This window comes from Leptinotarsa decemlineata, unplaced genomic scaffold (genome assembly GCF_025532065.1).
Source record: "Leptinotarsa decemlineata unplaced genomic scaffold, Ldec_3_MD MMD2_tig00026345_RagTag_RagTag, whole genome shotgun sequence".
In the NCBI taxonomy this organism is placed as follows: Eukaryota; Metazoa; Arthropoda; class Insecta; order Coleoptera; family Chrysomelidae; genus Leptinotarsa; species Leptinotarsa decemlineata.
Window position 1 is genome coordinate 607861 of NW_027412696.1, and position 27874 is coordinate 635734.

Consider the following 27874-nt stretch of genomic DNA (forward strand, 5'->3'; position numbering starts at 1 on the left):
ACTGTATTGATTTTGTTTTTAATATGGATTTTCATCAAGTATCAGCCAGTTCTATTCAAAGCTTCAAATCATCACCTTTGATGCAGGATTTATGATATATATTTATTATATATATATATATATATATATATGTATATATATATATATATACTATATATATGTATATATATATATAGTATATATATATATATATATATATATAGTATATATATATATATATATAGTATATATATATATAGTATATATATATATATATATATATATAGTATATATATATATATATATAGTATATATATATATATATATATATATATATATATATATATATATATATATATATATATATATATATATATATATATATATATATATATATATATAGTATATATATATATATATATATATATATATATATATATATATATATATATATATATTTTTTTTTTTTTTTGGTACACTCAACCACCCCGTAGATTTCTATGGGTTGAACAAAGCCTGCAAAAACGGTAACTAATCTTTTATCAAGTTTTTTACAAACTGTAGGTTTTCGGCTAAAATGAATAATCTGAAAGTGTCGAGTTTGTACATTCTATGCAGTTCTTGCTCAGCAATTAAACTGGAAATATTGTGCTATAACATGGAACGCCATCACTTACCATTGGCTGAGATGAATAGAGCTGTAGGGCTTCTTCAAGGTGGCATGCGACAAAATGATGTAGCTCTTCGTTTGGGGGTCTCCCAAAGTGTTATCAGTCGATTGTGGCGGCGTTTCCGTGAAACTGGCAGTCCAGCCGAACAACATCCAGGGCGAGGACGCGCTACAACTGCAGTTCAAGACCGATTTTTGGTCTTAACCGCAAGAAGACAACCGACAATCACAGCACCTGAGTTGGTTAACGTGTTGCAGCAGACGCACCAGGTAACCATTGGTCGTGATACTGTCAGAAATCGACTGCATGAAGCAGATCTCCACAACAGAAGGCCACTTAGATGTCCACCTTTGTCGAGAGCAATCGCGGTAGAAAATTAGAGTGGTGTCAAGAACATCAAAACTGGGATGTTAATGATTGAGCCACAGTTTTGTTTACAGACGAATCCAGATTTGGATTTCATCCAGATTCTCGTCGAGTAAGACTGTGGATACGACCTGGAAATAATGAACGTTTGAGACACGTCCAGGAAGTCCACACATACAGAGATGGTACAGTAATGCTATGGGGCGGAATCATGATCGGCGGCAGAACCGATCTCGTTTTTCCAAATCGCTCCCTCACAGCTCGACAGTACCTCGACACCATTCTTCTACCTATCGTCCGTCCGTTTGCTGGTGCTGTTAGTGAAAACTTCCACCTAATGCACGATAATGCTCGTACACATGTCGCGCGTCTAGTGACTGACTGGCTCACCAACGAAGGAGTTGATGTATTGCCATGGCCAGTTGAAGCATGTGTGGGACATGCTTCAACGAAGAATTACTCCGCATATGGGGAACATTCACACAACGTTTCAATTGAGAGAGCTTTTAATCGCTGAATGGGCAAATGTACCTCAACAAGACATTGACAATCTCATTTTGTCGATGCACGATAGATGTAGGGCCGTAATAAACCAGCGTGGAGGCCATACTTTGTACTGATTCCAATTTTTTTTTGTATTATGATTTTTTTCGGGGTGCCAAAGAAGAGCCATATTTTTTTTTAGTTTTGCTTATATGCGCACTCAGTATTTTTGACCATTTAATAAATTTTGTTGTAAGTTACATTCGTTTAATAATCACCCGTCAACTTTTTTTTTTCCCTAAACGATCTAAAAAAAAACTATTGCCATTTTTAAAAATATCCCTAGACTTTTCCGATGTATATATATATATATATATATATATATATATATATATATATATATATATATATATATATATATATAAATTATATATAAATTTATATACTTTAAAGACATATTGAATACCCACCAAATGAAAATCCTGTACCATGCATTAATAGAGTCTAGATTGGCGTATGGAATCCTAGGTTGGGGTGGTGTCGCCAGCAGTTATTTGAATCATCTAGATATTTTGCAGAAAAAGTTCCTAAAGATTTGTTTTAATAAATGTCAAACGTATTCATCGACCCTACCATATTCGGAAAGTAGAATACTGGACCTCAGACAAATCTACTTTCTACGTGTAGCGGTAGATCAATACAAAAATAAAAGTCGTTTGAGAAATATTGACCACAATTATGATACAAGGGCAAAAAAAGAAAACATGATGCGCACTGAGTACTCATCCAAAACTATTGGTCAGAGAGGATATACTCATCTGAGCACCAGAATATTTAACAATATCCCTAAGAACATCAAAGACTTAACATCAATTGTTTTATTCAAAAAAAAAAACAAAGCAGTACCTCCACGAAATAGAGAGGAAAAAAATACATAATCTGATAGACCCGAATTCCCTGCGGTAATATTCATTGAAAGATAGGAAAATATACAAAAATGACATTGTCACAAAAAATGGTTCTCATACACATTGGCGCGCAACTTTTAAAAAATTATTCATGTTATGATCCTTTAATTATTTTGTTTATGTAGTATAGAATTATTTTGTTTATGTAGTATAGAATATCTTTATTACAATAGTTTGTTTAAATATAGAAATTATTTTCAAACAATTACACTAAATTGCGTTACAAAATATAAAGTACCATAACCACGCGCTGGCTTCTTAGCCTTAGTGGTTCGTTTGTTTATTTCAAAATGCAATTTTTGTAGAGTATTGAATGATGTTATTCAACTTAGTACATTTGAATTTAATTAAGCAATTTGTTATTGATATAATTGTAACTTTTTTCTTTGGAAATAAACATTATTATTATTATTATTATATATATATATATATATAATATTTACTGAAACGGGAAAGGCTGATAATCAGTCGGTTGTATAGTTCAAGTAATCGATATAGTGCAACCTATCTTCCAGCAGCTTCCCTTTAATTAAATAGTTAGGGAGCTAGCATAGAGCTAGTGACGAGATTTGGGAGCAAGGGTGATTGCGACCTCGTCCTCGGTCATGTAAATACAGTTCCAAGTGATTCTTAAAAATGCAATCATTCGCTGTCGCGAATGATAGGAAGCATTGTCAATAATTATTACACTTTTGCATTCAAATTTGAAATCAATGTGTTTTCAAACCATTCATCAAAAATATTAGCTTCCATGTTCTTATGATAGTCAACATTGCAGTCTTCAAGTTTTTTTCCACATAATGCCAAAGAATTCGGAACCCATCCTTTATTTCCTCCGCAATGCACGATGATTGGTCGCGATCCTTTGTTTGCAGGCATGTTAGGCGTACACATTCTCGAACCATCAGTCCACCCTTTCGTAACTGTGTCGTGAGTGTCATACCAAGTTTCGCCCAAATAGAAAATTTGCCGTTGTTCTTATCTATATTTAGTTATTTGTTCTAAGTATCTGTTACGCGATTCCACTATTCCATTACTGCTTGACGTTTGTTTATTATTTTGAATATAAATCTTAGTTTCTTTACCCGATTCTGAAGAGTTTTGTCACAGCAGCTCACGTTATGACCGGTTGTATTCAATTTCTTCCTTATGGTTTCAGTTATAGGAATTTCATTGCTTTTGTAAGAGTCATATATTGTTTTTTCAATGATTTTATTAGATGAACATCTAAAAGTTTTTGTAATCCCGTACCACATCGCGTCTTGCGTTCATAAGGTTTGTTTTTGACTATTTTACGTACAATTGAGAAAATAATTTCGGTCAAGTCTGATGATACTTGTATTAGTTTGTTTCCCTTGAAACCGAACTCGAAATGTAGATTCTTATATTCATTGAAACATACTCTCTGTGTTTCAATATTCAGATGCATCCAAATCTTATTCACTGGAATCTCTTTTTCCGAAAATTTTTAGTAAGTATAACTTCACCAATATCGAATTCTAACATTCAAATCACGATCAGTTCCTGAACTGAACATTGACAACACGACGGCTCGCATTCTATTCGTCACCGTAAAACCTGACTTCAAATTTAATTTTATGACTCTTCAGCCAATCATAAAACTCGGTTAGGAAAAATTATCCAATACAAACCGCCAATTCTTCAGTCTACGTGGACTAGTTGGCAGCGCTCTGTTTCTCTGTGTTCGTTTTTTGGCCTTTGAGCTCGCTGATAGCTTTAATTATTCACAATACCGGTTACTTCGACTATATCAAAAGATGCAACCTCTATTTTTCAATTCAGGCCTGGAATTTCACAACGCACACCTCTTGCTATCCTTTTGTCATTTGCAGGATTCTCTGTACTGTTGGTTCTTCAGACAAATCCGCCCCATCAGTAAAATACTTCAACTCAATGCTCTCAGCAATGGAAATGCACCAACTTGTTACAAAACCTACACACATTACATCTCATTCCCAATCTCTCATTGATGTGTTGATATGCAACAAAATGAATTTTATTGAATCTATTGAGATAATAGAATCGGATTTTTCCTTGCATGAGTGCATTAGATCTACATTAATTTGCAGAAAACCTAAAATTGAACCTTTGATAATTAAAATTAGAGATAATAAAAACTTAGATGAGTACTCATTTTTTAATGACTTCTCTGAACTTGGGTTAAGTGAAATATTTTATATACAAGATATCGACGAAAAGATCGAAATTCTTACAAGAAAATTACTCAGTCTATATAATATGCATTTTCCAGAGAAAAGCGTTAGGATAACTAAAAAATATGCTCCGTGGTTGACTACTGAAATCAAAGAACTAATGAAAAAAAGAGATAAAGCCAAAGTGAGACATAAAAAAAAACCAACACTAGACAACTGGAATGAATTGAAACATTTGAGAAACCTAACTAACCGCGAAGTAGAGAACCGACAGCGTGAGTACTTTAATAATGCCTTTTTGAATAGGTCCAGAAAATAATTATGGAAAAAACTTACATCCCTAACCAATGCTAATGACTCGCATACTGATATAACAAATGTGTTCAAAGACGCAAATGCAATAAATAATTTCTTTATAGATAACATACCTAAGAACTCAGCTACTACTTCCATAAATACTTTTTACGATAATATTGTCTTATGTGAAAAAGAATTCAGTTTCCAACTTATAGATGAAGTTACAGTGCTCAAATTCCTTATACGAATAAAAAACAGCTCTGCTGGCTCTGACAACTTAAGTATAGCTTTCATAAAAATTTGTTGTCCCTACATCTTGCCTTTCTTGGTACATATCTTTAATAGTATAATACTGTCATAAATATCCCTCTACTTGGAAATTTGCTATTGTTACCCCTATTCCGAAAAACGAAAATCCCTTACAGTTTTCTGACCTTAGGCCTATAAACATCTTGACGGGCTTATCTAAATTGTTTGAGAAAATTTTATCCATCTCTGTCTATCTGAACATCTCAATGAAAATAAAATCTTACCCTCTATTCAGTCGGGGTTCCGAAAGGGACATAGTTGCACGACGGCTCTTCTACAAGTAACTGATATTATTGGATCACTTGATAAAAATAATTGTACGGTATTGGTAATGCTTGACTTTAGTAAAGCGTTCGATACGGTTAGGCATGATACCTTACTAAAGATCTTGAAAACAAGTGGAGTCTGTACGGAATCACTGCAGCTTTGTCAATCATATCTCAACAATCGTAGACAAAGCGTCAAATTGGGAAATCAATTATCTGCAGCTAGAAATGTCATCTTGGGAATACCTCAGGGCTCAGTTCTGGGACCACTTTTTTTCACACTTTATACTAGCCAATTTCATAAACATGTTGAACATTGTAAAATACACATGTATGCTGATGACATACAACTATACCTCCCTCTTGAAGTTGATGACTTGAACAACGCTGCTAGAAAGTTGAACAACATATCAAATGTTGCCGAACTGCATTCCCTTGTGCTCAATCCAAAAAAATCAGTAGCACTAGTATTTGGAAGCAATGCTCATGTAGCATCAGTTAAAAATAACTTGAAACTGTATCTGAATAATGAAGTAATTAGATTTGAAAGTAATGCAAAAAATCTTGGTTTAATTTTAGATGAGTCTTTAAGATTTAGAGAACATATCAATCGAAATATTCAGAGAGCCTATGGTGCATTACGATTACTATATCCTCACAAAATGTACCTCAATGTACCTATAAAGAAAATGTTATGCGAGTCTCTAGTTTTAGCACAATTCAATTATTGTTTTCCGGTCTATGGACCTTGTCTTGACTACGATACCTGGTCCAGAGTACAACGTGTTCAAAATTCATGTATTCGTTATATATATGGAATTAGGAAGTATGAACATGTGTCCCACAAGCTTGCGGAACTGAACTGGTTTAACATGAAAGATAGGTTCAAATTTCATTCATTATGTTTATTTCATAAAATTATATTATACAGAAATCCGCCTTATTTATATCGTAAAATAACATTCAGGATAGACGTACACAACATAAATTTGAGAAACAAAAATGTAATCACATGTCCACAACACAAGACCGCAATTTTCCAGAGAAGTTTTTCGTATTCGATTTTTCATCTTTATAATTCTATTCCCGATTCGCTAAAACACCATAATGTGTATAAATTCAAAAAAGAGCTTAAAAGTTTCCTGCAAGTAAACACATTCTGATGCAGTTCCGTTTCGTATACCCCTTTTTTTTCTATAATCTGTGATGTTTCACAAGTAGTCATTTTTCGTTATCTCTCATACAACTTTCTTTTTTTCCACTTGGTTATTGGTGGTGAATATTCAGGTGACCCAACAAATGACAAATGTCAAATGTCAAATTCCAAAAAATTGTGAAATAAAAATTTAGGTTTTAGGATTTGTTAGGTTAGTTTTCAAGTTATAATATGCTTATTTAAAAATAGCAAGGGTTGAGTGGTAGAGCACCCTCGGGTGAACTCCCCCTTGGGATTTTTGTGTAACAAGATGAATATCATGCATTTTATTTTTCATTGGAAATAAAGACATTATTATTATTATTATTATTATTTCACCGTAGTGTGCGCTGGTCAGGCCCTATCCCCCGAAGCCCCGATACATTCGGGAGGGCGCGCCAGAATAATCAACCAATGACCACTCCCCACACCGTGGGGTAAGTGATCATTGGGTCCGAGAATCATGTGCCCTGAGCAAACGCAGTGAGCCAAGAATGACAGCCTTCTGCATCTGTGCGGCTGAGATTTCTGCCTTAGTGCGGCAAGCCGGTATGGTTTTGAGATTCGAGAGTAGAGAAGACATCATTCCACCAAGGACTCCAATAATCAGAACGACCATCTTGACAGAGTGATCTGGATAGAGTCTGCGGAGTTCGAAGAGAAAATCTCGATATTTTATCCGTTTTTCCTCCTCTTTTCTGACGATATTCGTCTCGCCAGGAGCTGAAAACTCCACGACAAATATCGTTTTGGTCTGGTGGTCGAGAAGGACTACATCAGGCTTATTAGCTTGTATGAGCCTGAGGGTGGGGAACGAATAGTTCCAATAAATTCGGCACTTCTCGTTCCCCACAACGGATTCAATATTCCCCGGAGCGTAGGGCAACACCGGTGTCTCGTCAATACCGTAAGAGTGCCGTAGATGGTAATATAGCACTCTTAGGGCCGCGTTATGTCGATGGATATAGGCCGAGACCGCATATGCTGGACATGCTGATAGCAAGTGCATTAGGGTCTCGGGCGCCTCGCCGCAGGCCCTGCACCTTGTGTCAGGAACCTCTATACCCATCACGCGACTGCGGTAGACTAAGGTGTTGAAGACACCATCCTGGCAAGCCATGATGAACCCCTCAGTTTCCGACTTCAGCCCACTCGACCTGAGAAAAGCGAACGTCAGGCGCTTTGATAAGCCAAGGTCTTCAAGGCTGAACGGGTTCTAACTCGGTGACAGAGTTGTAGTCACCTCGTTCAGAGTCGAAAACTATACCGAGTTCATCAGCTGCTCGAGCAGCTGCCCTAAGGAGAAATGCTCCAATTCCTACTCTCTCATGGTCACGGACCATGCAGAGAAGGGGATCCGAACTCCTGACGACTTTACAGGCTGTATCCAGTACCATGTAGACACTCCAAACTCAAAAGTCCACGACCTCCCTGTTGTCGGGGGAAGTACAACCTTGGAACGGACGATTTGGGATGCAAACTCCTATAGAGATGCATCATTTTTTGGGTCCTTACGTCGAGTTGATACAGCTCCTCCCGAGTGCACTTCACTACTCCAAACGAGTAGAGTAAGATTGGAATGGCAAGCATATTTGTTGCAGCAACTTTGTTCTTCCTCGACAGCTCCGATGACCAGATCTGTCGAAGTTTGTGCTGATACTTGCCGCGGAGAGAGTTTTTCACTGCGGTTACCTCTTGTGAGTGGCGTTGTTCCACCCCGAGGTAAGTATACGTCTCTCCGGCATCCAGATGGTGTAGGATGCTTCCATCTACGAGCTGCACATCCTCTCCGTAGTCCCCGCATCGTCCTCTTTTGAGATGAACCATTGCACATTTGTCTATCCCGAATTTCATACCGATAGCATGCGTGTACTCTTCCACCACCCTCAAGGACTGATGGAGATCCTTCTCTCCAGAGGCATAAAGTTTAAGATCATCCATATAAAACAGATGGGTGACCTTGTGCCTCCGGTTTCCGGGGGTGCCACAGTTATACTCTCGAGTGTTTCTGAGCGCAACGGATAATGGCAATAGTGAGATGCAGAATAGAAGGGGACTGAGGGAATCACCCTGAAATACACCCCTTCTGAAAGTGACCCACCCTGTTTGGACTCTTGCTTGACCAGATGTTATGGTGAAGCGAGTTCGCCAAAGTGGTATCAGTTGTTCAATGCATCTCACTATGTTGTCGGGTACCGCAAGGCATCTGAGCAAATGCAAGATGAGCTCATGCGAAATTGTATCAAATGCCTTACGGTAATCGATCCAGGCCATAGAGAGTTTACGCTTATATTGTATCGAGTCCTGCGTTACACATCTATCGATGAGCAGGTTCTCTTTACATCCAGCGACTTCTCTCTTCGACCCTCTCTGCTCATATATCCGTTCGAACACTCGGTCAACTGCGGTGAGTATTCGTGTGTATAAGATGCTTGTAAAGAACTTATAACACGAATTCAAGCATGTTATCGGTCTGTAATTCTTAGGAATCGACAAATCTCCGCTTTTGGGGATGAGAACGGTCCGCCCCTCGACAAACCAATCCGGAATCGGCTGTTCTCCGTCCAGCCATAAGTTGAAAACTCTGGCCAGATGGCGGTGGGTACTTGGTAGTTTTTTCCACCAATAAGTGTTCAGCCCATCTGGGCCTGGAGCAGCAAAGTTCTTGGAACCAACAAGGGCTCTTCGAACGTCATCCGGGGTTATCGGGTTGCGCAGTTCATTGAGCTCAGGCTGTCGAAGCTCTCTGTTGGAAAGCTTCGAACTGCGCTAGGGCTGAAGTGTCTAAGTTGAGTGGCTGCGGGTGTTCATAGATATCCTTCCAGAAGGATTCCACCTGATCAGCAGTCGGCGGATTATCCACAACACGTGGAGGCTCTTGGAATAAGCGAGAAGGTTTCTCGCGGAACCTAAGATTTTCCGCGATACTTCTCGCTCGCCTCACTAGTGACTTCTTAGCAGCCACTAGCATTCGTATCCTATCAAGGCAATGCTGTTTGGTGGTCAACAGCACGCCTTGGCTTAGAGTGTGATGGATACGTCGTAAATTGGCGGCTATTCGCCGCACTGCGGGCGTGAAAGGCCTATTGGCCGCCCTGTAGTCCATCACACATTGGATACGAGACGCGTGTTATCTCGCCGACGTGATCTTAGCCTCCATCTTGTGTACACGCCGTTCAATCTTCCGAACCGCAAGGCCGGGATTTCGTCCTTCCGATTCAGAAAGCGATTGGACGACGTTATACACGGCGGTGTTGATTTGCCAGATGTCAGCCTCTTCTGTTAGAACACTATGAACCTCCGCATCCAAACAAGCCAGTTCTTGTGGCTTCAGGAGCCTAATTCTGTGGAGCGCCCTGCGTGTTCTGATTGTCGTCTCCATTGGTGGTATGGTGCGAGTCTCCTCCCCAGCCGTGCCAACGGGTGGTAGAACTGCCACTTCTACCACTTCGTTAGCAGACTGGGGAGGAGCTATATAGCCCTGCCGCCGAAGATCGGATACGTAATCCTTAAGATTTTGGGCGGAAAAGGCGGCATGCTCCGGATGTGTTTCACACCACAGAGCATGCAATCTCGCCATGTCCCTCTTCGCGCGGGCTCACTACTCTCGTAGCAATGCATAAGGCTATCTCTCAGCTCATGCGTCCACTCAAAGCGTCCGTTGTCGTTGCCAGGGTTGTCATCAGTAGGCAAATCATCGTTATGGGCCCCACCACCTTGCCTCTGACCCCTCCGAGCGGGTCGATTGTGAGGGCCCCTTCCTTGATCACTGGGAACCAAGTGTTGGGTCCACCGGGTGGTTAGCCCTGTGGACCCACGGCCGGCACCGGAGGGAGAATAGAGTTCTCCTTCCCGGGTGCGCCTGGGCTGCCGGTCCGGTTTTGCACCAGTTGCTCGGGTAAGTGGTGTCGCAACTCACCAAAGGCCAAGGGTGTTAGTGGCCATCCCTGGCCCTGATTTTTCATTTGTATTCTTAGATGTACAATAATATGTTTTGGTATATGATTTATGTTTTATACTACAATGAGAAATGAATTTGTATATAGTGCACTTTATTCGCTAAATATTAGCTCTTTATGAAATCATCTTGAAAAATGCTACAGTCATAAATTAGAAGAAAGTAATCCACATTCAAAACGCCTCAAACGTATAAAAATCATTTACCCAATGGAAATCATAATTGAAATGAACACAGCCAGGATCCAAAATATTTCTAGTTCCAACTGTATAGACGGCGCGGGCATGAAACTCAAGTTTGTTTCGCCAATGAATTCATTCATTTTTTTATTCGAAGTTTAACATGCACTTTTTTATTTCTAATGTCCAAATCTGAACTGTATATACTAATTGATAAGCTTCGTTTTCAAGTAGTAGCTGCTGTTAATTTATAGTAACTTAGCAGATTGTCGAGTAATGACTGAAACAAAAAACATCCAAATTGCTATTAGATGTTGAAAATCATTCTTCAACTTCTCTTCGATTCTAATTTTGATATTTCCAATTGGTATAATAGCTTTAGTAACCTATACATAGCGTAAGTTGATTTCTATGGGAATTGACACCACAAACAAGTATATACAATTACCGACTCGTGCTGAAAATGACAAATCCATTTTAATATCAGTTACTGTATAAAAAAGTTCATATGACTCGATAATTAGGCTCCTGTTACGAATTTAAAACACCGACATTGGTAACACTGACGTCACTTCACACTTCAATCGATATTTCGCAGTCTATTTTTTATATTATATCTTTATTCGTTATAACATTTCAATTCACAAATTCACTAATTCTTTGATGAAATAAAAATCGAAATGTACTTTTTTATGTTTTGAAATATTTGAAACTATTATTCGACGACCTACCTCAACATATCTTTCGTCTTCTCTGAGGCCTTCCCAGTCAGTAAATCAATATCAATAAATTAGAAAGAAAACAATATTTCTGTTTGAAACTATATTCACGCTCGACGTCATACCGGATATTTCCCCACGCAAACTATAATTAGATATTCGTGAATTAAAACATTAAATAACTTTTTCAGAGAAATCATCTAAACGACTACAAATATACATTAATATATTTCTGAATCCTTTTTGGTACTCACTTCATTCATAAAAATTAATATCCAATATTACTAGTTAGAATCAGGAAAAAATGTATATCCCATCCAAATAGTCATAAAGTTAAAATAAAAAAATGTTTTATGGTCGTCAAACAATATTGCGGAAATGGATTTTTTCCTTTTCATATTTTTAAAATTATGATTTCCTTCATAGCCTTAAAGTGAAAACATTGAATGTTGCGCTTCCAAAACAGTATTTTATAGAGATCATTTCTTCTAAACCAGAGGTTCCCAAACTTTTTTTATCACAGACCACTTTCAAAACCACGAATTAACAGTTTTCGAAAGTGACAATTGATTAGTTGATTAAGTGATTGACTGTACTGATAATGGATGTCAAAAAAGTGAAGTTGGTCAATCAAAAAAGTTATTCCATCCAACTTTATTTTCTGTCATCTACTCACAGCACAAGCAACCAATAAATTCTCACTTATTTTATTTAGAAAACTGCCTATTCGATGTGGTAAAAATAAAATATTAATATTTACATCGATGAAGAATCATACAAGTTCATGAAAGATTGTAAGCACACACACAAGTTGTATTCCGTTGCCTTTGCACGTCTGAATAAGCGTTGCGGACAGCGGCGGCAGCGACGCCGCTTTGCAAGTCTCGACACGTTGTAATGGAATTGCCAATTTTTTACCTGTAAGAGTCGCTGAGCTTCTTAAAATATTATCTGCCACATTGATATTAGGTGAAAGCAAGCCATCATTTTAGTTCTTCACTATCGAAACCAGATACATTTTTGTGGACCTCCGCTTACAAATTGTGAACCCCCATTTTTTGATCACACCAACGTAGACCCCCGTCGAGTTTCTCATCTGGACCACTTTGGGAATCACTGATCTAAACCGATAAAATGATGGGAAAATTAAAGTCTGGGAAACTAAAATAGAGTTTTACAGCGATATTTCCTTCAAATCGATAAAATGATATTGATGTGTTGAAGGTCCTCAATATTTTGATATTCACTCTGACCATAAACTCTATTTTTCAGTGTACCCCATGAAAATGTATTCATAACACTCAAGTATGGAGACCTTGCTGGTCACCTCACTGACCCATTATTCCCTATCCATTTATCACCAAACCTTTCAGTCAGGTAATTAAGTACTCGTCTGGTAGTGTGCGGTGGAGCACTATCATGTTGAAACCAGATATTGTTATAGTTAGCCAAAGGTAGATCATTCAAATAGTCTTCAAAAATCGACATTGAAAACTGGTAATAGGCTTTTTTATTCAGAATTCCATCAAATAAATGAGGACCCAAAATTCTATTTCTGTAAATTCCTGCCCACACGTTAATACTATATCGCACTTGAGGTCGAATTTCTCGGAACTGCCTGGAGTTGTTTATGCCCCAAATGTGTTCGTTATTTCGGTTGAATATCACACAATTCGTAAATGTGTTTTCATCTGTCCAAATTACATTTTTTTTCTTCATTCGTGAAAGCCATTTTTCGCCAAAAATTCAATGACTTACGCAATAACAAAATGATATTGAAAGTTAAAAGTCAAAACCTATTATGATAAGAATTATTATTTTTCAATATCTCCAATTTTTCGAAAAAGAATGATAACTCATGATAACAACATTGAAAAGGTAAAATCTGGTTCTATTCAAAACAGAAAGAATCCAATGTAGCGCCCATAAGAAAAAATAAAGTTGATGATGGTGGCCGGAAGACGAAACGTCGGATAGCAAATCTGAAAACACCATTATGTAGCAGGGAAAAAATGGCAGTGTGGAAGTGCAATTTAGGTGTGGATCCTTCGACAAATAAAGCCAAAAAAAACATTTTCCGAAATTTCTGTTTTTTCCGGATATCTCCGGGTATACGCGGAATTTCAGAAATTTCTCAACGGCATATTGTTAATCAGGTTTAAAAATCTGTTTAAAATCTGTTTTTTCGTTAATCAGCAGGTAAATGCGCAACTTTGCCCCAATTTAACCATCTTCGTATCTCTCATAGTTTCCGAGATCCCAATGATGAGGATCGAATTTGAAACACCCTATATATGCAATTTTAATCACCATCACTGTCCTAATCAAATTGAACCAATGGAATCAAATATTCAAATATAATTGTGACTAAATAATGAAACTTTACATAATTACAGAAATTACATAAATACAGAAATTCACAGGTTCAATTTGATATTATGATCAACTATGACAGCAATTCATATAAAGATAAACCATGGGCTGTTTGAAATGGAATCTTTGTCACTGTTAATAGTTCTCATGTCACACTTCGCTATTTTCAGACTCTCGGAAGCATAAAAAAATTCTAGTGTCATGTACTGATATGATGCCTGATCGATGTATTTTTTGTCACAGTCCTCAGAGCTTGTTTCATATATCCCCGACTTTTCATTTTCCAACATATTTTAGTTAGAGTTACCAAACATTTGTTGAAGTGAGCAAGAAGTTTTGAAGGCTACTTTTATTTGTTTAAAAGTTGAATGTAAAAGTAACCGTAAAGACAAGATAATGGAAATGGATAATGAAAAGTCTGAGATATATGAAATGAGCTGTGGGAAATGTGACAAAAAATACATTTGTCAGACTAAGCAAGTTATTGAAACTTGTTTCAAAGAACGCACATATCCGATTTCGAAAGCCAGAAAAATCTAATGTCGTTCAACACGATTTGGAGAAAGGCTATAAAATGAATGAAAACTTCCTGAAATTTCTGAGATTGGTATGACACTAGATTTTTGGATGCGGAGGAAATCGCTCTGTTATATAAAATAAGTGGTAACGCCAGCGGTTCAAGTTGACCCGTCAAAATTGGAAACTATGGAATGATTTGACGGATGTAGCCGTTACCACGTGGTAGGAAGACATCATGTTTTTTTACCACTTTTATTTGTAACTAACGTTACCGCATCAGTTTTGTCCTATAATACAAATATAATAAACTGAAAATAATTGATAATATCAGCCCTTATATGTAAACACCGCCGTAGGTAATAACAAAGGTACTCAACTTAATTGAGTACCTGAATTTTGTTCACCTGTGACAATGTGGATACACTAATTTGAGAACCACTAAGTAAACTAGGTCGATTTGATCATTTAGCTGGGTACATCCGCAGGTTACATGTTTAAAAATTTCCAAGGATTCCAAATAATTGAGTTTCTAACCCTTGCTTGCATAGTGCAAAATTTCCGTATCGTTCAGATTTTTTCCATCCTGACAGTTATAAATTAGGTACAAAATTGGATTGTAGGTACAATCCAATTTTGTACAGAGCATTCTCGTTACCGTAATCTGCTAACAATCTAGATAGGGAAATTGAAATAATTATACAGATAGTGCATAATGATAGTTTCAACGGAGACACAATCCAGAAGTCAGAAAACAAAGTCTCAAATTCACGTACAGATTAATATACACTCAGGTCGAACAATCAGAAATCAAGAAATTTGTAACTCGTTACATATTTTGATAAAAGAACAAAGACAATAGCGTTTTTTTTTTTCAGAAAAAACAATGTGGAAGTGGCATTCAGACCACATGCCAGTTTATCTAATTTCTTTTTTAGTGCCAAAGATAAAGTGGACAAGATGAGGAAATCTGGAGTTTATAAGCTTAAGTGTCCGGAGTGTAATAGTGTTTATGTGGGACAATGTAGTCGAAATTTTTCAAAACGGTATGCTGAACATAAAAAGTCCTTCAGACTAGGTAAAAATGATTCGAACCATTCCTTGGAGTACAACCAACCACAAGTTCCCGAATCTAAACGATATGGAAATTTTGCACTATGCAAGCAAGGGTTGGAAACTCAATTATTTGGAATAGGTACTTGGAAATTCATAAGCATAAACATTGCGGGTGCAACCTGTTAAATGATCAAATCGATCTAGTTCACTCACTGATTTTCAAATTAGCATATCCACATTCTCACAGGTAAACAAAATTCAGATACTCAGGTATTTTTCTGTTATTTTCATATACGTTAAAAATGTTCACCTATATATGCTCTTAGTGAACTTATAGACCCCGTTATTTAAAATTGACGTTAACATGAATACGGTGGATTCTGTCTGGAGAGTGCATTGGTATGCAACTGAAAAAAAATGCATCCGGTCCAATAAGTTTCTGCCTTGATACTTCTGGATTTTGGTTATCGCCTCTGAAGCAGTAGAGCTTGAATCACACGGTCACCGCCCATAAAAATCACCTAATGACGAATTGGTAGTTAGTTAACTTCACTAAAACCTCATCAAAACATAAATTGACTCCGCTATCTGTCGATAGCGTCGATTTTCAATCAACTTGTTTTCAACCAATCCACCATGAAAGTCGTACATAAAAAAGGAAAGTTGGAATTCATGATTTTGCGAATCAGCCTGTATAAATCTAGGTACAAAGTTATCTGAGAAGCACTGTTGCCATATTTTTCATGATTAGGTAGTACTTTAACATGCCATGGAAGCAATGTCAAGCGCTGCGTCTGAAAGTATAAGGCGAAGTTGAATATCTTCATTTGCAGGAATTGGCAAATTGTGAATGTGAATAAAGAATAAAATAGATGTTATCATTATCGTATCTGACAAGAGTCCCTGCCTATTTGGTTTTTAGGCTCCTCCCGAGAAGTTCGTCTAGCAATTCAAAAATATTTAGGTCGATAACTGTAGCAAACTGACCAATTATTTCATATAAAATGTTTAGAAATTTTTGAAACACATACTAATAGTCTAATATTCTAAGAAATTTCTAGACATTATACCAAGTGTTTAAAATGTTTAAAATATGTTTTTTCCGTTAACCAGCTATCGCACCCCTACGAACGACAACCCTCAAAAGTCGAAACTTCTGCGAGCTAAGGACTAACAAAGTTTTACCTTTTAACGTGTGATTCCTAACACAGTAGAATAATACAAACAATAGGCTCTCTTACCACGTGATTCGCTCGAGTTGCCGGGTACCTTCAACCGCTCTTAGGATGAGATTCTCATCTAACGCGTTCAGTGCTAATCAATTTGTGAACCAAAAAAAACTTTTCTGCCAAACTTTACTGTTCGCACTTTGAAAGATAAGACCTCAATAATCTTTTGTTTTCACTTTTAAGGATTGACGTTCGTAAAGAGATTGACGGAAAAACCATATTCAAAACTATCTCTATTAGAATTATCAGGCAATTCAATTCAAACGGAAAAAAGGTGATAGATAATCAATTTAAAGTGTTTCATTTCAGTAGTATTTTGAAATATACACTTGACCATTCTAGCTTGGTTAGCGATTAAGTTTTACCAGTTTCAAGTTTGTGAGCTTTAATCCAAACCCAGGAGGCCTTGCTAGTCTAGTAGATTTTCAGCTCATTGATTCAGGACTTAACAATAATGACTTCAAAAGCAATAATCGATATTTCTCTTTGAATACGAGTAGGCCGGATGACATTTTCATTGTATTCTAGGAGTCAGAAATACGACCTCACCCTTTATTTGGAGCAATTATCGAGTGCTCAATACTCTTTATTTTGTTGGTGTAATGAAAGTAGTGTAAAATAATATCTCCAGACCTTTATTGGACAGGGGTTATTTCAACCATGAAACATACTGTGTTGCAAAACTGCTTATAACTTGTTCAATCAATCGTTCTACACAGACTTTATATTGGATAATTGTACTCTTATATTGAACTTATTTTATTCTGTGTTTTTTCCGTGTTTATTCACCTCTCATTTTAATTTTAATGAATGACTGTATTTTCAAACAATTTTTTATGTACTTATATGTTGTTTACTTTGAATAAACCTTTTTCATTATTATTTATTAAACCTACCCTCTTTCGCTGTTGTTTCTATTATTGAGTTATAAGAAAATATATAATTCGGAGATATGATATCAAAGCAATATATACAGTTGTTCAAATTTAAAAGATTTCCTAAATGAAATGTTATTTAAAAAAGAAAAGATCTGATAACATTCATTAAATTTGAATTAGACTGGTTTTATTTTGAATCCAATAATGTGAGTCTTTAGAGAAATACTATTCAAACTACAGAATAACGGTATCCTACTTCTTTTTAATTATTCCGGCAACACTGTTAAGGTGCGTTTACCTGTGTCAACATTTTCAGGACTGATAATATAGCGGTGAGTGGGGATACGGCATACCTTCAACCGTCATCCGTTGTTTTGTCCGGTTTGAGTTGTGCACATTGCGACAGGCCCGTCCTGTAAGTCGGCGTCCGGTCTAACCGTTTTTCATATTTTCGGGTCGGTTTTCGTTTCAAAAAGTCGCGGAGTTTTTTTTCTGTTTCTGAGTGATTTCTGGATTTTGATTGGCACTCTCAAATTTTATGTTTTCAATCTTGTCTATTCTACAATTGAACTCCCTCAAACAAAAGTGATCTTAGTATCTATATCCATGGCCTGAATCTACTGAGTTGTAGATACCTTACCTTTCATGAAATACTCTTTGTTGAACTATCAAATAAAAGTGTTGGTGTGTTGTTTTTGTGACGATTGAAGTGGCGTTTCAACCTCTACATCTCAAGGCCATCCAGTTCTATAGAAAACTGTTTGATAAGCAAGATCCTCACTAAATAATCTGAAATGTCTGTATCATCCGAGTATTAATCTTGATCAGAACTTCGTGAGCTTAGGTGCAACGTGCAACCGCAGACTGTATTCTTAAATTTTTTACAGTGGCTCAGTGAATTGTTCAGCGATAATAGGGTCTCTAAAGTGCGAAGGTTTTGTTGGCATACTGACTACTCTAAGCATCTGTTCTACGGATCACATCTGCTGTTTCTTTGGATAAGGGTGTTACTTCAGAACGCATGACGTTTGGGGTTTAGTTCGAGTCTTTTGTGAAAATGGGTAATAACCATCCTTCAAATCACGTGCCTTTAGATAGAGCCAATGTTGGCAAGTACGGAGATGTACACACGGTAGGTTTTATTATCTTTCTCTAGAATTACACCAGAATTTTCTTTAATATGTTCTGAGTAAAGAATTATATTTTGCTAAGTCGATACTTCGATCTTCTTGAAAAGTGTACATATATAGAAAAAAAAACCATACAACAACACTGTAAAAAGCTTGTTGAAAACAAAATTTGAAGGGTCTAAAAGAGATAATTAGTGCAAAATATTGTAACTTTTCGGAGAGGCTAAAATGAAATCGGATTCGTACATTTTTGAGTCGATATGTAATTTTTGGGGTAGTTCAACATGAATGTCTAAATAAATAATAAGTGTATTAAGGATGACCTAACCAAGTACACCTACGTATAACAAATTACTTAAAAAACTTCAATTAACAAAGTTCTTTAGGAACTAAAAATGTCAATAACATTCGAGTAGGTATTCCAGCAGTACTATCCACAACAAAAATCTCAAATAACTTGATTATAGGTTACATTGAGAGTGAAGTAAAAATCTCACAAAGTGAGATTCCAGAAATCACTTAACATTACACACATACTTATTCTGATATTATATATTTTTCCAAAATGAAGTTTATTTATTGTAGTTTTTTTCATTGCAGTCTATGATCAAAAATATTCGATTTAAATGAAATAGTAAAATCTATTCAATAATGTTATAAAGAAACTTAACATTAACCCAAATAACAAACTGACAAACATGGAAATTATTTCGATATTGATTTGCTTCTGCCAGTAAATAAAAATATATTGAACGAAAACGAAACTAAAATGTGCCCAGAATTCCTATTAATATTAACGAGTATTTCTAATAAGAGTTATTTCAACTCTAACTTTAACGGACTGTGGTTGATCATACCATGAATATTCAAGACAAGTAATGAAGTCAAGTCAATATTTAAGTAATGAAGAAGTTTGAAATGTTCTATTAACATAGATTTTTCGGAAATTGAAAGATTTTAATTTGGTTTACTTCACCCCTTCAACGTTGAAACTTGTAGATACATAAACCTACCATGTGGTTACCTTGATTGTTGAGAGGGGAAAATGATGGTCAACATTCGGCAGTATAAAGTAAAACTCACAGAATATTCAATTTCTTTTTATCCATAATAGGTACATATTCGCGAACTACAACGCTCACGTTCAAAGAACCAATTTTGAAACAAATCGGAGAATTCAAAATTTCGCTCGTTCATAGGTAAAACCCCCTCGAAAACCGCTCTATGTCATAGACTTACATTATACTTCTTCCTAAAATCGATCTTTACAAGATTTAAGTATTGTTTTTCAAATTCATAGTTACCTATCTAAATAATCTTCTTTTTATCTGTTTAATATATTTTCTGTCACTATTGCCCAAAACATAATACCATATTGAAAAACAGATTCAAAGTTAGCTTGGTGTACTTTTTTCATTGATTTCATATGGAAGAGCAATTGAATTATGACTTGTCCTCATGTAAATTGAACTTTGCCTATCTTCATATAATAAATGAACTGTACCTGATTAATCTGCTTTAAATGTATTAGAAGATAATAAAGACGATATTATTATTATTATTATTAAATATACAAATTCATTAAAACGTATGTTAAGTATTTTGATGAGCGTTTATTCCAAGTTTTGTTATATGCTGGTACCAAGACAAAATAAACTCCTAGGACAATCTGGCCCAGTGTTGCCAAGCTGATGGGGTATCCAACCAACAAAAATTTTCGTGCCGCGTAGCCACTTCTTTAACTTTCTAAGACTCTCCAAGTTTGAAAGGACCGTACAGAAATCACTGTAACTATACAGTGTTGAAAGTATTCAGAATGCAGACAATAATTGACACTTGGCAACAGTGCGACCCCAACGACTCGCAGAGTCGCCATAGTCGCCAATTTCAAAAACGTGCTTTTTGGTGTGTGATGTGTGAATAGCTACCGTTTCTTTCACGTTCTAAAATGTTTTGCATAGGTTGGCGATAATCGAGTGCGAAGGATTGTTCTTCACAGACAAAAAATATCTGCATGACTATTCAAAATCGTAATCAGCGATCTCAATTATTGATATTTTTTTAGGTCGCTATATTGATGTTACTATCAAAAATTTTCATGATAAGAAAGAGAAAGGAGAAAAAAATATATTTTTTTGGGCAATCTTCGATAATGTTTGTCCAGTAATAAATTATATCAGGACACCAAAATGTACACAGAGTTAGCAACCTCATAATTTTTTTATTCTATTGAAAATGCATTTATTTATTTATTTACGGCAATGCCTATTTTTTACAAGATAATTAACAAGTTCACACATAATAATATAAGCTAGATTTAAGAAAAAAAATAAAATAAAATGAGTCTTTTCAAATGTTTCCAAAGAAGAATTGAAAAATTCTAAATCTACATTGTATGTATTTGCAAGTCTCAAAATTCTACCTACAGATTCATTCCGGCGCGACAAAAGGGTACTTTGAAGATATCCGAATTTCTCGTTCTCCTTGAATTCACATTTAAAGTTATAAGTTCGACAAGTTCCGGGGAATTGATGCTACCATTGATTATTTTATGAATTTAGTGGCCAGCATCTACGTTTATAATTCATGCGGGGTCGTTTGTAATGCCGTTCTAAATATTTTTTTTTCATCTCACAATTAAACTTTGCGCTCGAGTAATTGCTTCAGTAATCGTCAATGATGATGTAATTCAATACTCTTAACTCGCCTAAGAAAGAATCCATACAGGTATATAACTCACTTTTAAGGACATCCGGCGACTATTGGATGTCATTAAAACCCGGTCATTTTAAACGACTTCTCCCTTTGCATGCAGTTTATAGGGGGTTTCGCTTTGGAAAGGAACCAAAATATCGAGTGCTCAATACTCTTTATTTTGTTGGTGTGATGAAAGTAGTGTAAAATAAATATCTCCAGACCTTTATTGGACAGGGGTTATTTGAACCATGAAACATACTGTGTTGCAAAACTGCTTATAACTTATTCAATCAATCTTCATATACAGACTTTATATTGGATACTTCTACTCTTATATTGAACTTATTTTGTTCTGAAATGAAAATCACTCAATTTCTTTTCCTTAGGAATAATTTCTATTTTTTGCAATAAGCAACTTATTAACAATTAGGATGTCTTCCTGAATAGAAAGTTCGATAAAATGTAATTGTAGTCCTTCACTTTTTTTAAGTAGGTTGCTTTTCTGGCTTCATATAAAGTTAACGCAATTACCTCAGTAAAATACTGTCAATAGGTATTTTTTGATATCTCTTGATATTAAGAAAAATACAAAACGTACCTATTTGTCTGGAAATTATTGTATTACCTATTGCTATACTCTGTCATCGTGTCATCTAATACTACTTTACACTGAGTAGCAATGCTGCATGCTAAATAATTAATTCGTTTAATAATTAATTCGTTTCGATGTTTTACCGTTGTGATGACAGCATACTAACTAAATATCCGGAATCGCACGAATGACTACGATGACCAGTGGCGTGCCAGTATTATGTTGTTTTACATATTATATATGAAATGATGAAAGGCGAATTTTACACTGCAGAACGTTATCACATGTTTTAGCATCAGCAAATTTTCACAGAATACCAGCAACTGAATTAAGGTAGTTCATTTTCAATTGTAAAGTTTTGACTACCCAGGGAGACTTGAGCCGGCAATGCCTACCCGCACGATTTAAAATTGAAGTGTCCAATGAAATCATTTTTCTGCCATCAAATGATCAATTTTCGAAAGGCCAGAATAGATATGTCGTCTCTCTTACGAATGAATATTTATGAATTTCTCCTTATTGGCAGTGGTATTCTATATGCCTATTAATTTATTATTTTTTATGAGATTTTTTACTTATTTTTATAATACTTAAGCAACGTATTGACTATTTGTCGTATCCGAGGTCGCATCTTTTTCGACATTCATTTTTTAATAAAAAACAGTTGTCACCGTTATTTTTCTAATGGGTGGCTCTGCTAACTTGATACTAAGTAAGCCATCAGAAATCTTGATAAAAACCAAATAAATATTTGTTGAATAACTGTCGCAACTTACTCGATATCAAAAAATTATACAAAACGATTTTTCTAGAATTTATTGCATCTTTCTATGCTTCATCTTTAAAGAAATACATGCCATAATAAGAATATTCCATCAGAATGGAGGTGTCTTATATTTCTCCTTCGAAAAACATGTCTTAAGAAATAAAATTATTAATTTCTCTCAGTTACCTTTAGCATCCTATATTTCTGTTAGTTTTTTCTCGGTTCTTACACCCCTTCAATTCTTTTAATGAGCGGCTCTATTAACTTGACATAAAGTTAGTTCAACCACCCCAGTAAAATTCTTGAAACATAATAAAACTGTTGTTATTAATATCTGCCTAGTACCTGATCGAATTCCTCATGGTAACAGAATGGTTGTGCTAACTTGATGTCAACTTAGCAAAGCTATTCCTAATAAAAAAAAAGGAGCGACAATTATTTTTCATTCACGACAAATTATTGGCAATTCTTCAACAATTGAAAAAAATATTTCCTCAATGCATTATTGTTACTGCAAGTTGCCTTATTATTTTTATAAGAATAGTATTTTTTTAAAAGTAGTGAATTGGCACCTTGGTTAGCACAGTGGTAGAGGCATGAGCATTTAAAATTTAGAGTTGATTAATTCTGACAATTAAAATACTGACGGGACTGCAAATAGCCATGATATTCTCTAAGTCTCTCGAGAATTTAATAATATATCTTTCCTAGAACACGAAGTTAAATGTCATCAGTATAGTTCTCGATGTCGTTGACCCCTAAAATATTTCGGTAGATTTTGTTGAAACACCTAATCTAGAAGTTGTTAACATGCTCGTCTACCGTAACCATGTGATGGGAATTAAGGTTTCTGATATCATATGTAAGGCATGGGACCATTAGACATTTACTGGTAGCGTGACCAGTAATCAGTCTATAGTCGTCTCATTCTATTTCCATATATTGCAATAGTATGATGCCTTCCAATTCGGCAGCTATATCAAATCCACAAATACAAAGGCTTGTTATTCTTGCCTTATTGCCAGAGATTGACGGTATGGGGCATGTAAACTAAAAGTATTGGAGCTAGAATTGGCCAAATGGAAGTTTTTTGTTGGAAATATTATAATAATCTGGAACCAATATAGTCACAGACCTCCTTTTCTGGACGGTCGGTAACTTAAGATGGCAGATAAAAAAGCAAGGCGGTCGGTTTTGGCTGGGTTTTTGCCATTTGGGAAAATGGCAAGAACTCAGCACCGGGTTGAAATCTTTTAGCAGATACCCCAGTTGAGACTGAAGAGACACTTTGGATTTTTACGAAGATTTTCACAATTATTTTCAGGCAACAATTTTGGGCTAATTTTGTGTATACTCTCTTTCCGAATGTTTTGCTCCTCACTTAACAGATATATCATCAGTTCTGCTAACTTAAATCAGACTACACACTATAATTTCATGCTCATTTTATACTCCCAATCCTATTTTTAAATCAGCGGATTATGCTAGCTTTTCCTTCAAGCTGGCAGAACCAAGTCGTAGATCAGCCGCAGTCATCTCTTGAGGATGCTAATTTGGTTAGCGAAATTCTCATCGGGAGACAGTGCTTTAGTTCTGGCGTGAGGAAAGACTTTATCGGATATATTACTTAGAGGTTACAATTCTACCTACCATGATAACTCTAGGATTAAGAAGAAATGAATGATATGAAAACAAAAAAACTTAAATTACGAAAAGAAGTTAAGAAGACAAACAAAGCAAAATGTTAATATTTATTGGAGCTTTATTGGAGTCTAATATTCTCATTGTATTGAATTATTAAAAAAATATTTTCCCTGCTGAAATCTACCAAATATTCAATTAAAACGAAAAGAAAAAATATTTTCAGTAGGGTAATGAAGGAGCTTGATTTGAGTCGAAAAATATTGCAAAACAACTAAGTAGTAGGAAATCGGAGAGAGGTGGGAAATAGAGTCTAAAATGAATCGAAATTTTCCAAACATTTTTTCCGTTTACCATATACATTATTTCAAAGTTCAACAGGATAATGAAAGAGCCTAGAATGAGCCTAAAATTATTGCAAGTTCAAAATTGGATCAGTGTGAAAACAACCATGAGTTCTCGCCATGGAATTGTTGAAGCGACGCGTGAGACCCGATAATATTCAGCGGCTCCCAAAAAGGGGATCAAAATCGTGGCCAACCATGAATTTACTCAACGGGCTGTAATTCATGCGATTGAAAACAATTATTACAATAACTCCGTCGTCATCTCAAAGATTGTTGAGAATATTAAAAGTCATTAGAATTTGTCAGGAGAAAATCAACCTCCACACTGAATATACAAATTTTCAAAGAAAATCCATAATTCATCGAATTATTTCGTGGATGGGGATTTTTTCTTTCAATTCATTGATTTTAGCTTACAGAACAAGAACCGTATGTAGAAATATTTTGTCGGGCAGAAAATCAACCCCCACCCCGATAATTCTAATTCAAATTCTAATTCAAATATTTCATGGAAGGGAATTTTTCCTTCAAATGTATTCATTTTATGGTATCTACTTAAAAAGACCCATATGCTGAAATATTTTGTCGGACAGAAAATAATAATATTAATAATCGCCTTAATTTCTCACATAAATTGAAAACTTCATATTTGTGATCATGGGCTAATGAACAGAAGAAAAGGCCGCAGTTCATTCCATTTGGAGACGAGACCTCCACTGAAATGTTCTTACACTCAACCCAAATCAACCCCCACCTCATATAAAATGATTTTTAAAGAAAAAGCCATCAAGTATTTCGTGGATAGGTTTTGTTTGTATTCATTTTAGCATGCAGAAAACGCATATGTTGAAATATTTTATCGGGCAGAAAATCAACCCCCACCCGGTAAATTTTAATTTTCAAAGCAAAATCCATAACTCATTCAAATATTTCGTGGATGGGATGCTTTTTCTTTAAATGTATTTATTTTGGCGTACTAAAAAAAGACCCAATTTCTGGAATATTTTGCCGAGCAGAAAATCAACCCCACTCCAAATAAAATAATTTTCAAAGAAAAATCCATAACTCATTCAACTATTTCTTGGATGGAGACTTTTTCTTCAAATGTATTTATTTTAGCATACAGAACAAAACTCATATATCGAAATATTAAATTTTTCTTTGAAAATTATTATATACGGGGTGGAAGTTGATTTTATGCCCGACAAAATATTTCAGCACGTGGGTATTTTTTAGTACACATTCATAGAAAAAAAACCCTTTCACGAAAAATTTGAAGGGGTTACGGATTTTTCTTTGAAAATCATTATATTCGAGATATGAGTTGATTTTCTCTCCGACAAAATATTTCAACATCTAAGTCTTGTTCTGTACGCTGTAATGAATGCATTTAAAAAATGTTTACCTTCCAGGATAGATTTTAAGGAGTTATGGAATTTTTTTTGAAAATTATTACATACGGGGTGGGGCTTGATTTTCTGCCTGACAAAATATGTCAATGAATGGGTATTGTTCTGTACACTAAAATGGATACATTTAAAGAAAAAGTTCCTATCCACGAAAGATGTCAATGAATTATGGATTTTTTGTATTCGGTGTATAGGGGTTGATTTTCAGCCCGACAAATCCTAATGACTTTTTGATACTCTCGACAATTTTTCAGATGACGGACTAATAATTGTTTGAATCGCGTAAATTTCAGGTCGTTGTGTAGTAAATTCATAGCTCGCGCGTCGCTTCGATAAATTCATAGCCGGAACTCGTAGCTGCTTTCAGACTGAATTCAGTCGTTGTTCTTTCTAATAGTGACTCCGGCAGTGGAAGTCTATGTTCTTTATCTATTTTCCATCAATCAGCTGTCGCCCCCCTACTAACGACAACTATCAAAAGTTGAAACTTGTGCGAGCTAAGGACTAACGAGGTCTTACCTTTCAACGTATGATTCCTAACAGGGTTATTTTCATTAGTTCCTATGTTTCAATTTTACGAAAATCATATCAGAGATGTTTTTGATAACGATTCTATGCGATATCATGCATCTTGGCTTATTTCAACATACCTACCTACACGAATTCAAATTGCTGAAAAAACATCCGTAGAGTTCTTCATATTCCAAGTTAATGGAATTTATGAAAATAAAAAATACATTTTTCTGCTGTCCTTCCAAATAACAATATATAATTATGATTCATTATTTTAGTGTTGATAATCCTGTTTCCAAATAACATAAAATACATTATCCTGATATAAAATAATTACTTATACCAGCAACGTTTTAGGTACGATATTTTATATTCTGATGGATGAATATTTTTATTATCTTACTGGGTTTTATATTTAACTGAGTCAGGTGCTCGTAATCAGTTTGTTTAGATGAAATAAACTAGTCAGCAAGATATGTTGGGAGGGTAATATTTTTTATCTTTTAAATAAATATTAGATTAATACATAAAACGTTTATCAAAACATGAAACCAATGCAGCTTTTTTTCACTGGATTTGTTCATGTTCCCAGGAAACTTAAAATTGTGCTTGAAGTAATTGTGAAAATCAATTATTTGTTATCTACTTGTCTATGGTTCATCTGTAGTCAAAATATTGATTCACATCCATATTCAGCAGCGTTTCTGAAAGTCGAGTTGAGGCAGATGTGAAATTGTATATATTAAATCCAATAAATTATTATAAATTAGAAGTTAGATGCAGCGTATTACTTGAAAATTTTTTCAAGTTTTTGTCTGTCCCAAAGTAACAAAAGTTATAGCTTTCCATATAGTTGAGAGTTCGTCGCTGAAAATATTTGAAATTTCAAATGTCCCAATCTCACATAAGTTGTCTTATTGACATCCATCCTCAAATTTGAGCAGTGAAATGAATATAGTTTGGCGAAGTTTGCGATAAGCTATGGCCATGTCGCCAATCGTCGGTCTTTGGTGTCCGTGGTGAGTTTTAATTGGTGTAGTAATTCATCGTTTAAAAACACAATTGTGGTTTGTCAAAAAATCGTAATCAACACGTGCATAGGTGATGACTTTTAAATTTATCTGTAGGAACCCGAAAACAAACAGCATTTAAAGCATCGATTG

At 35.4% G+C, this 27874-nt stretch overlaps 1 protein-coding gene across 2 annotated transcripts in view; it reads left to right on the forward strand.

Annotated features, from left to right (window-relative positions):
• numb (NUMB endocytic adaptor protein) overlaps positions 1-27874 on the forward strand; it is a 118810-nt gene that overhangs the window by 34177 nt on the left and 56759 nt on the right. The window contains exon 1 of one of the 2 annotated variants that reach the window (XM_023164403.2): positions 17977-18748. The exons of the other annotated variant lie outside the window; for it this stretch is intronic. Coding sequence (XP_023020171.2) covers positions 18674-18748 — 75 coding nt within the window. The 5' untranslated portion in view covers positions 17977-18673. Of the gene's footprint in view, positions 1-17976; positions 18749-27874 lie in introns of those variants that run through there. 2 annotated transcript variants of the gene reach the window in all.